We start from the raw sequence: 12,270 nt of genomic DNA, 5'->3' as shown, positions 1-12,270 counted from the left end.
CGGCCACCCTCAGGGTGACCTGTCTGGCTGTTGATCAAGTATGCTTTTCATTCACTTATGTGTGTCTGTAGAAGCCCCATACAACATATCGAGAAAAAGCGGACGTGATGACATGTTGTAGAGCAGTGGTTCTCAACCTTTTTTCAGTGATGTACCCCTTGTGAACTTTTTTTTAATTCAAGCACCCCCTAATTGGTTGAAAAAAAGAGATAAAGAAGTAAAATACAGCACTATGTCATCAGTTTCTGATTTATTGAATTGTATAACGGTGCAAAATATTGCTCATTTGTAGTGGTCTTTCTTGAACTATTTGGAAAAAAAGATATAAAAATAATAAAAAAATTGTTGAAAAATAGAAAAGTGATACGATTAAAAATAAAGATTTTTACACATAGAAGTAATCATCAACTTAACGTGCCCTCTTTGGGGATTGTAATAGAAATCTATCTGGATTCATGAACTTAATTCTAAACATTTATTCACAAAAAAAGAAATCCCTAACATCAATATTTATGGAACATGTCCACAAAAAATCTAGCTGTCAACACTGAATATTGCATTGTTGCATTTCTTTTCACAGTTTATGAACTTACATTCATATTTTGTTGAAGTATTATTCAATAAATATATTTATAAAGGGCCCTGCGATGAGGTGGGGACTTGTCTAGGGTGTACCTCGCCTTCCGCCCGATTGTAGCTGAGATAGGCACCAGCGCCCCCCGTGACCCCAAAGGGAATAAGCAGTAGAAAATGGATGGATGGATATATTTATAAAGGATTTTTGAATTGTTGCTATTTTTAGAATATTTAAAAAAAAATCTCACGTACCCCTTGGCATACCTTTAAGTACCCCCAGGGGTATGCGTACCCCCATTTGACAACCACTGTTGTAGAGGACACTAGAGACAGTGCCATGAAGGCACGCCCTCAATATTGTTGTCTGGGTGAAATTCAGGAGAATAGTTGCCCCCTGGCAGATTTTCGGGAGGGGCACTGAAATTTGGGAGTCCCCCGGAAAAATCGGGAAGGTTGGCGAGTATGGCGATCGCATACATTTTCAGGAAAATTGTCCGATACTGATTAGTGGCCCATGGATCGGCACATTTTCATATGCGTGAGTGCTTCACTCTAAAGAATTTCCCATATAATCTGTATTTTTGTCCAAGGGTGTCAATACTGGCATAAAAATTGGATATCATTTTGTTCTGTATTGACTGGAATTCAGTGCACGAGTGATCATCAAACTACACCGTGCTCCACTGAGCAACACGCTTGAGAGCTAATATGTCCGCAGTGTAGAAATACTTCCAAGTTGCCTTTTTGGATTGTAAATATTTATTTTGCCATTTTGTGCCCACTTCCGGTATCTTTGTTTCATATTCCGATTGCAGTTTTTTGTGCAAAGTCTTTTCTCCGTTTCCTCGTCTTCTTCTCTACATCCGTATTGCAATCAAAAAGGGTTATTTAGGACAATAGACACTTTAAATTGTGTACATGATTTGTAAATACCAGATGACAGCGTACCTGCGGGGATGCCAGCAGCAGACTGAGAGTCCAGGCCACTAGCAGCATGCGTTTGTTCCTCAGCCCAGCATCAAGGGAATCCAGAGGATGAAGAATGGCGCGGTATCGATCCAGGCTGACCACGACCAGTATGAACGCAGCCGAATGCATGGCGAAGAGCTTGAGGAAACACAGCAGCTTGCACATGACGTTCCCGGCGTACCACTGCACCGTCATATTCCAAATGGCGTCCAGCGGCATGACCACAAATGTCATCACCAGATCTGCCGATGCCAAGCTGGCGATGAGCGGGCGCAGGTGGGCCGCCAGGCGATAGCCCCGCCCCCAGCACACGCTGATCAGAACCGACAGGTTGCTGATGGCGGCGAAGACGAAAAGCACCAGGGTGGCCGCGACGCGGCAGCGAGCGGCGACGGTGAAGGCGGGGGCTTCCCATGATGGCGAGGTAGGGTTGAACGCGGGGAAGGTGGAAGTGTGTGGAGGATTCCCACCGGTGGGAAACCACAACGAAAGGTTAAGAGTTGACTCTAAAAAAACAACAACAAAATCATTGATTATAGTCTCAAAGTCAAAGAAAGACCTTCTTTATGTTCACAAGTATTCCATCAAATGTGTTTAAAGTGAAACTTTATTGTTCTCAAAATTAGATTAATCACATATAACAACCTATAACAAACACATACCATATTTCTCATCCTTGTTTGGACAATCCTGAAATACAACATGAATAATATACTGAATTGTTCCGACTATGATCCGCTACTTTTATCCTACGCTTTGAATCCTGCGGCTTATAAAACCGTGCTGCTTTTTCTTTGCTTGTGGCCATAATTTTTCGTATTCAACCAATAGTTTTCATACTACACCGACAGAGAGACTGAAAAGGTGTGTTACTGTTTGTGCCATGGCGCCATCTTTTGGAAAAGTTTGTTCACTGCAGGTGCCGTGGTTTGAAAATATACTTCCTGTTTCGTGCTTTGAACCGGAAGTATATCCCGTTTCTTTTACTATTCGTGTATAGCGTTTGTGCTCGAAAATATTCTTCATTCGTCACTCCAAGCAACGTTTAAGTTTTATAATATAACTAAAGCAGTTCATACTTACTAAATCATCCCATGTGAGATGTCTGTAGGAGTGTTTTCATGCATATTTGTACGTGCTATCGTAATGTAATCAAGCAGCGTTGTTGGCATGAACTAATATACTAACACATTCAGAAGTGTCTGTGTTGGTATTAATAACTTACAGTGGTGTTCTTTTTGTATTGTTTCAGTTTGACAAAATCCACAGGAAATTTACCAAGATATCGTTGTGGAGTTATTAGGTCTGTTAGGTGATTGAGAGCTTGTTTCCGCAGTTAGTGGGTCCATGACGATAAATTATGTATTGTTTGAAAGTATGTAGGTAAATATTTTCAAAATATGGTCCCGTACGGCTAATATATGTACAAATATTTTTTTCCTCTAAGATTTCATGGGTGCGGCTTGAATACCGACGCAATCTATAGCCCGAAAAGTACAGTATTTACTATTACCAGAGGTGTAACGGTACGTGTATTTGTATTGAACCGTTTCGGTACGGGAGTTTCGTTTCCGGTTCGAAGGTGGATCGACCGAGTTTGTAAGCTAAAGTCTTAACAAGCTGCTCTGTTTTCTGCCTCTGTCTGAGCACCCAGCATTGTCCCGCGCACACAACCATCTGATTGGTTATACAAAGCCAATTTACAGTGCGTAATCAGAGCGATGTAACAGCCAATCAGCAGTGCGTATTCAGAGCTCATGTAGTCAATTCTTCGGCGTCGGGCAGATATGTGTTTAGCAGGGGAGCAGGGGCGCAGCGGACAGCGTACTGTCCCCGAATTATAAAAAACACCTCTCAGTCACAACTACTGCTAGCATCACTATGAGCCCGTTGACCTTCTAGAAACTTAAATTGCAGCTCAGTTCGCTCGCAGTTCTGGCTTGAGGTGAAGGCTGATTAGCTTTTAGCGTAACGTTAGCTCATTTTGCTGTGTGTGTGTGTGTGTGTGTGTGTGTGTGTGTGTGTGTGTGTGTGTGTGTGTGTGTGTGTGTGTGTGTGTGTGTGTGTGTGTGTATGTGTGTGTGTGTGTGTGTGTGTGTGTGTGTGTGTGTGTGTGTTAGGGGGAGCAAAGCCCTGTCTGTCTGTTATTTCACATGAACTAACATGAACTCCATAGATTTCAGGGATGAATAGTCTCTCCTATTGCTGTTGTACTATTTTTCAGCTATAGTTACATTAATCATTAGTAATGTAGCCGCCTAGTTTTGAATGGCAGGGTCCCTGCTATCACATGTTGACAAAAATATAACATTTACATAATAAAAGTCAACTACAGGCTTCCCAAATGCTATAATAAATGAAGCATGATGAGTTGACTTGAAACTGTTTAATGTTGCACTTTTTATATATAGAAGGAAGGTTTTGTCATTTTATTTAATCCAAGCAACAACTTGAGGGAGTTTAATGTGGATTAACGTGGGCAGAATTATTATAGTGTTCCCAATGTTAAAAGGATAAAGCCATTGTTTACAAATTTGGTAAATAAATAACCAAAAAAGGTATATTTTGTTGTTTTCCTACTGTACCAAAAATGAGCCAAACCATGATCTCTAAACCGAGGGACATACCGAACCCCTAACTATTACTATATAATATTATGTTTTTTATTTATGTATGTTTTTATCATTATTGTGTTTGTAGTTTACTGCTGTGAGGTTTCAGGGGGGCGTGAGAGGCAGGTGTACTTCCAATATTAGCATCTTTATTATAAGGTAAATTTACAATATGTGTATAGTTTACATTTCAATCAATCAATCAATGTTTACTTATATAGCCCTAAATCACTAGTGTCTCAAAGGGCTGCACAAACCACCACGACATCCTCGGTAGGCCCACATAAGGGCAAGGAAAACTCACACCCAGTGGGACATCGGTGACAATAATGACCCAGTGGGACGTCGGTGACAATAATGACTATGAGAACCTTAGAGAGGAGGAAAGCAATGGATGTCGAGCGGGTCTAACATGATACTGTGAAAGTTCAATCCACAATGGATCCAACACAGTCGCGAGAGTCCAGTCCAAAGCGGATCCAACACAGCAGCGAGAGTCCCGTCCACAGCGGAGCCAGCAGGAAACCATCCCAAGCGGAGGCGGATCAGCAGCGCAGAGATGTCCCCAGCCGATACACAGGCAAGCAGTACATGGCCACCGGATCGGACCGGACCCCCTCCACAGGGGAGAGTGGGACATAGAAGAAAAAGAAAAGAAACAGCAGATCAACTGGTCTAAAAAGGGAGTCTATTTAAAGGCTAGAGTATACAAATGAGTTTTAAGGTGAGACTTAAATGCTTCTACTGAGGTGGCATCTCGAACTGTTACCGGGAGGGCATTCCAGAGTACTGGAGCCCGAACGGAAAACGCTCTATAGCCCGCAGACTTTTTTGGGCTTTGGGAATCACTAACAAGCCGGAGTCCTTTGAACGCAGATTTCTTGCCGGGACATATGGTACAATACAATCGGCAATATAGGATGGAGCTAGACCGTGTAGTATTTTATACGTAAGTAGTAAAACCTTAAAGTCACATCTTAAGTGCACAGGAAGCCAGTGCAGGTGAGCCAGTACAGGCGTAATGTGATCAAACTTTCTTGTTCTTGTCAAAAGTCTAGCAGCCGCATTTTGTACCAACTGTAATCTTTTAATGCTAGACATGGGGAGACCCGAAAATAATACGTTACAGTAGTCGAGGCGAGACGTAACAAACGCATGGATAATGATCTCAGCGTCTTTAGTGGACAGAATGGAGCGAATTTTAGCGATATTACGGAGATGAAAGAAGGCCGTTTTAGTAACGCTTTTAATGTGTGCCTCAAAGGAGAGAGTTGGGTCGAAGATAATACCCAGATTCTTTACCGTGTCGCCTTGTTTAATTGTTTGGTTGTCAAATGTTAGAGTTGTATTATTAAATAGAGTTCGGTGTCTAGCAGGACCGATAATCAGCATTTCCGTTTTTTTGGCATTAAGTTGCAAAAAGTTAGCGGACATCCATTGTTTAATTTCATTAAGACACGCCTCCAGCTGACTACAATCCGGCGTGTTGGTCAGCTTTAGGGGCATGTAGAGTTGGGTGTCATCAGCATAACAGTGAAAGCTAACACCGTATTTGCGTATAATGTCACCTAGCGGCAGCATGTAGATGCTGAAGAGTGCAGGGCCAAGGACCGAACCCTGGGGAACTCCACACGTTACCTTAACGTAGTCCGAGGTCACATTGTTATGGGAGACACACTGCATCCTATCAGTAAGATAAGAGTTAAACCAAGACAGGACTAAGTCTGACATACCAATTCGTGTTTTGATACGTTCTAATAAAATATTATGATCGACGGTATCGAAAGCAGCGCTAAGATCGAGGAGCAGCAACATAGATGACGCATCAGAATCCATCGTTAGCAATAGATCATTAGTCATTTTTGCGAGGGCTGTCTCCGTGGAGTGATTTGCTCTGAAACCGGATTGAAAGGTTTCACATAGATTGTTAGACGCTAAGTGTTCATTTAACTGCTCCGCAACAATTTTTTCAAGGATTTTTGAAATAAAGGGAAGGTGAGACACCGGTCGGTAGTTTACCATGAGGTCAGGATCGAGGTTAGGTCTTTTAAGAAGAGGATGAATAACCGCTTTTTTGAATGCTAGGGGAACAGTGCCCGAGGAGAGTGATAAGTTTATAATATTTAGCACTGATGGACCTAATAATACAAAGAGCTCCTTGATCAGTTTCCCAGGAAGAGGGTCAAGTAAGCATGTTGTCTGTTTTATTCCATTTACACATTGTAACAATTCCTCTAATGTTATTTCCTCAAAACGAGAGAAACTATTTTGGAGGGCAGTATCCGCCGTATATACAATCGTATCAGTGTTAATAGAACCCCGTTGTAGCTGGGACGCATTGTCTTTAATCTCCTTTCTAATGACTTCAATTTTCTTACTAAAGAATTGCATAAAGTCATCAGCTGAGTGGGTTGAGCTACTGGAAGGGGTCCCTTGTTGGGTTAGCGATGCTACCGTACTAAACAAAAATTTAGGATCGTTTTTATTACGGTGGATGAGATTTGAGTAATATTTAGCTTTAGCTAAGGTAAGCATGCGTTTATAAGTTATTAAACCATCACTCCATGCTTGATGGTGCACCTCAAGTTTAGTCGTGCGCCATTTGCGTTCCAGCTTTCTACATAATAATTTCTGAGCTCTAGTTTCTTCTGTAAACCACGGGGTGCGCTTTTTTGGAGCCTTTTTTAACTTTAGCGGTGCTATGTTATCAATGGTTTCGCATTTATACATTTATATTTACATTTATACAAGATACAAGGGTCAGTGTCAATCTAATTCGTCTCTGAGCTGAGTTCCAATCGTGAACATCAACAGTCTCATTAAAACGTGGTTTTTTGTGTAGACAAAACAGAAACACACCTTGCAACCGGTTCCTGTCTACAGCGCTAAGCCGTGAGGGCAAAGTAGTATGTAAAGATTAAGCAACACCCTGGTGACATCACTTCCTATTTTACATGTATTTTTTCAAATATTAGTGCAATAAACAATGATTTTTTGTGATCAGATTAATGACACTTTTTTTATTTTGATTAATTGCAGTAAATTACTTGCGCGCATGAGTTTAAAAATTACCTTTCAAAAAGAGCCTTATTAGAGATGTCCGATAATGGCCCTTTTGCCGATATTCCGATATTGTCCAACTCTTAATTACCGATTCCGATATATACCGATGCCGATGTATTCAGTCGTGGAATTAATAAATTATTATGCCTAATTTTGTTGTGATGCCCCGCTGGATGCATTAAACAAAGTACCAAGGTTTTCCAAAATAAGAGAACAACTTCAACTTATGATATGGAAAAAAAGTGCCAACATGGCCCTGCCATATTTATTATTGAAGTCACAACGTGCATTATTTTTTTAACATACCTCAAAACAGCAGCTTGGAATTTTGGACATGCTCTCGCTGAGAGAGCATGAGGAGGTTGAGGTGGGCGGGTTGGGGGGGGGGGGGGGGGGGTTGTTAAAGTGGGTGAGGGTAGGTGGTGACGGGGGGGGTGTATATTGTAGCATCCAGGAAGAGTTAGTTCTGGGTATTTGTTCTGTTGTGTTAATGTTTTATCACGGTGCGGATGTTCTCCCGATATGGCGTATATTTGTTACAGTGTTAAAGATGTTTATACGGCCACCCTCAATGTGACCTGTATGGCTGTTGACCAAGTATGCTTTGCACTCACTTGTATATGTGAAAAGCTGTAGATATTATGTGACTGGGCCGGCACGCAAAGGTTTATTGGCGCTCTGTACTTCTTTCTACGTCCGTGTACACAGCAGCATTTTTAAAAGTCATAAATTTTACTTTTTTAAACCGATACCAATAATTTCTGATATTACATTTTAAAGCATTTATCGGCCAATAATATCGGCAGTCCGATATCATCGGACTTGTCTAAGCCTATTATTTCGACACAAATGCAATTTCGTAATCAGGAGCATTTTGTTTTTTACGAGAATACTTATTCTTAGTCATTTATTTGTTGAAAACTTTCTACGAGTTTTATCTTAAGTAATGTCTGGGGTTTATTTTGAAGTGCCAGCGAACAAAGCAGTCGGAGTGTCCTGACTCATCTTTGCACTGGAGTATGCGTTGACCTGATCAATGACCATAAAAGAAACGTTTTAGGTAACCATCAACAGTGCTTAATCATTTATGTAGTTTTTTTTTATTTTACTATATCCAAACACAGTGTTACTGTTAAGACTACATGTTACAGTGGCCCCAAATATTAAATATACTTGTTTTTAATGAATACTTAGGACTACTATGTTACTGTATTTTAATGTTGGTCATTATGGTGGTACCTGGTGAAAATGTTGGACAACCATTGCTCTAAGGTGAGGCCATTAAGAACAGATTATCATTTAACCTCTTATTAACCTCTCATCGACACAAATTAACCAACAATAATTAGCGCCACAGATCGCTCTCAATGATATACAAATGTTCTTAACGTGAGGAGAGTCTGAATGACAGAAAAGATCTGAAAAACAAAGCAGACATCGGACAATAAAGCAGACTTTGCTGATGTTTCTTTCTATAATCATAATTAATTGTTACTAGTTGTTATGATTAATTAAAAAAGTACAGCAATTTGACAATGAGCTCAGAGTATGTGCTTTTAGTGGCATCTAATGTCTATTTGGGGCGGTATAGCTCGGTTGGTAGAGTGGCCGTGCCAGCAACTTGAGGGTTGCAGGTTCAATTCCCGCTTCCGCCATCCTAGTCACTGCCATTGTGTCCTTGGGCAAAATACTTTACCCACCTGCTTCCAGTGCCACCCACACTGGTTTGAATGTATCTTAGATATTGGGTTTCACTATGTAAAAGCGCTTTGAGTCACTTGAGAAAAAGCGCTATATAAGTATAATTCACTTCACTTCACTATTTTTAAGTCTGTGTGGTATAAAACAAGTAGAACATCAATGCAGTATTTGTTTTACAATTGTTGTCGTGCTCTTTGAGGTACGGTTACGAGGAGCACCTGCAATAAACTCACCAGTTGATTAAATATTAAATTACATAAAATATTGCCTCTAAACTTCACTGAAAAAGATGAAATTCGGGCATTTTAGGCCACAACAATCAAAAAAAGCCAGTGAACTACTGGAGAGACAGATATAAATTAATAATGAATTCATTATTTTTTTTAAATATCTTTTTTTGTCCTGTCCAGCTTCTCAGGCAAATCATGTAGTTGATGTAGATGCCCATATCGGCTGTACAAATTTACTTTACAAAAGAGAAGTGAGTGATACTTGTCTTGTTGCATTATTTGTATTTGATTTTATTAAATGTATTTATATTATCATTTGGTGCAGCCGGGTCGGAGCAGGATGGGTAGAAAAGAGGAAAAAAAGGAACACAAAGTGGGAAATTGTGGGGACAAGAGGGGGATAAGTCAGAGAGACAAAAAAAAACAACAACAAACACAACAATAACAACAACAACAATGGACCAACATCAGCAAATACAATATGTACTAAAATGTTGGTAAAAGTGATAGCAGAGAAGCAGTTAGTGAAATAAATATTAATACAGAAATGATGATGAGTATCAATACACTATAAATGGAGCAGTACAAATACCAATAGAAATAGCGCTATTGATAATGAATAATACCAAAAATTTACCTCTATTATCAACAATACAATTGTTCAAATGCAACAATACATATGTGTAATGATAACTAGAGATACAAAAAAAAGCAGATAAATGGAGGGGAAAAAAAGAGTAGCCAGCTATATTAACCTTGTAGATTGTTATAGTATCAATTGGTTAAGCTTTGTCAGTGTGCCATGTGTTACCCAGTTTACCCTAGGGTAACAACATTGATGAAACGTGATTATATGTGTACAATATGTTATTTAAAAAAAGGGAGCTCTTGTGCCACACGTTGGACAACACTTTATAAAATACTGGTGTGTTGCTGAGGATTTGTGAGCCGACAAGTTGAATTAAAGTGGAATTAGTAGCAAATAAATCCTTTAACAGTGGGGGTTTAAGTCACAGACTAAAGGAAATAACAAAGCATGTCGCCTAAATGGAACTCTGTTTGACACGGAGAAACCAAAAATACTGTACATTGTTGAGATGTTTTAGCAGCTTCAGGTTTAGACCTGAACCTTCATTGATAATCATGCAAATACGTGTTTATGTTGCGCGGTTGGCTTCTTTGTTCATTTTAAATAAAAGAGAATGCTTGCATTATTTTGTTGATATTGTCCATATTGTTCCCTGTGATGAGGTTGCGACTTGTCCAGGGTGTACACCACCTTCCGCCCGAATGCAGCTAAGATAGGTTCCAGCACACCCCCCGTGATCCCAAAAGGGACAAGCGGTAGGAAATGGATGGATGGATGGATGGATGTTCATATTGTTCATACAAAAAATGATTAAAACATGATTTGTCTGCTTTAAAGGCCTACTGAAATGAGATTTTCTTATTTAAATGGGGATAGCAGGTCCATTCTATGTGTCATACTTGATCATTTTGTGATATTGCCATATTTTTGCTGAAAGGATTTAGTAGAGAACATCCACGATAAAGTTCGCAACTTTCGGTGCTAAGAAAAAAGCCCTGCCTCTACCGGAAGTCGCAGACGATGATGTCACATGTTTGATGGCTCCTCACATATTCACATTGATTTTAATGGGAGCCTCCAACAAAAAGTTCTATTCGGACAGAGAAAACTACAATTTCCCCATTAATTTGAGCGAGGATGAAAGATTTGTGTTTAAAGATATTGATAGCGACCGACTAGAAAAAAAAAATATTTGAAAAAAATACGTTAAAAAAAAAACAATGTGACTGCATTGGGACGAATTCCGATGTATTTAGAGACATTTACTAGGATAATTCTGGGAAATCCCTTATCTTTCTATTGTGTTGCTAGTGTTTTAGTGAGTTAAATAGTACCTGACAGTCGAAGGTGTGTGTCCACGGGTGTCTTGACGCCAATGTCTCAGGGGAGTCGACGGCAGCTTTATGGACGGCACAAGCTCAGCTTTTCTCCGGTAAGAACTGACTTTTTACCACAATTTTCTCACCGAAACCTGCTGGTTGACATTCCGTCGTGATTCATATTTGCTTGACCGCGCTGTGATCCATAGTAAAGTTTCACCTCCAGGAATTTTAAACAAGGAATCACCGTGTGTTTGTGTGGCTAAAGGCTAAACCTTCCCAACTCCATCTTTCTACTGTGACTTCTCCAATATTAATTGAACAAATTGCAAAAGATTCAGCAACACGGATTTCCAAAATACTGTGTAATTATGCCGTTAAAGCAGATGACTTTTAGCTGTGTGTGTGCGCAGCGTTCATACTTCCTAAAAACCTGTGACGTCTTGCGTACACCTCATCATTACACGACGTTTTCAAGACGAAACTTCTGGGAAATTTAAAATTGTAATTTAGCAAACTAAAATGGCCGTATTGGCATGTGTTGCAATGTTAATATTTCATCATTGATATATAAACTATCAGACTGCGTGGTGGGTAGTAGTGGGTTTCAGTAGGCCTTTAAACCTTTTCTCTGTGTTGTAATCTGATTACATTTATGATCCACAAATGAAAAGGTAAAAATCATTTCACATGTTAGGTAAAGAAAGTATTGGTATCAGCAACACAACATGTACTGAGTATGGGATGGATACTTAAAAAGTGCATATCCTGCAGTAGACGCAGTAGCGCCCTCTGCTGGTGGTTGTAAGTTAGTGGTAATGCGCCAAAGAACAGTAATTTATGGATGCATTAATGTAAGAACATGTATGAACACGTTCTTACAGCATAAGTGTGCAATAAAGGAGGATATATATGTTGTTTTCAGCAGGAGACACACATTCTCCGCTTCATTACATTTCCGTTCGAGGTTGTAGATTTTTTTTTTTTAAATAGCATGATTTGTACATTAATACATCGCTATTAAAAAGCTTTTTTTTTATCTTACCTGTCGTCATCTTGGACTTGTGAGTTGGTCAAGTGGAAACCTTTAAGGCATCTGAATGACTTTGTTTTATCTTAGTCTGGCGATAATCCTCATAAATCCTCCATCGCGACGACAAGTTGGATGTTTTTATGATTTGATGGTTTTATCCTCCCCTCCATGGCGAGCC

The 12,270-nt window shown here is 39.8% G+C and overlaps 1 protein-coding gene across 1 annotated transcript in view; it reads right to left on the bottom strand.

The window, feature by feature from the left end:
* Positions 1-12,270, bottom strand: part of gnrhr1 (gonadotropin releasing hormone receptor 1) — a 71,794-nt gene extending 59,524 nt beyond the window's left edge. The window contains exons 1-2 of the mRNA XM_061908364.1: positions 12,105-12,270; positions 1,525-2,051 (exon numbers count right to left, since the gene is read on the bottom strand). Of these exons, the coding sequence (XP_061764348.1) occupies positions 1,525-2,051; positions 12,105-12,114 (537 nt within the window). The 5' untranslated portion in view covers positions 12,115-12,270. The remainder of the gene's footprint in view (positions 1-1,524; positions 2,052-12,104) is intronic.

Source organism: Nerophis ophidion, linkage group LG08 (assembly GCF_033978795.1).
Source record: "Nerophis ophidion isolate RoL-2023_Sa linkage group LG08, RoL_Noph_v1.0, whole genome shotgun sequence".
Lineage (NCBI taxonomy): Eukaryota > Metazoa > Chordata > Actinopteri > Syngnathiformes > Syngnathidae > Nerophis > Nerophis ophidion.
Note: the sequence above shows the minus strand (reverse complement) of the source record. Positions and strands in the feature narration are given on the sequence as shown.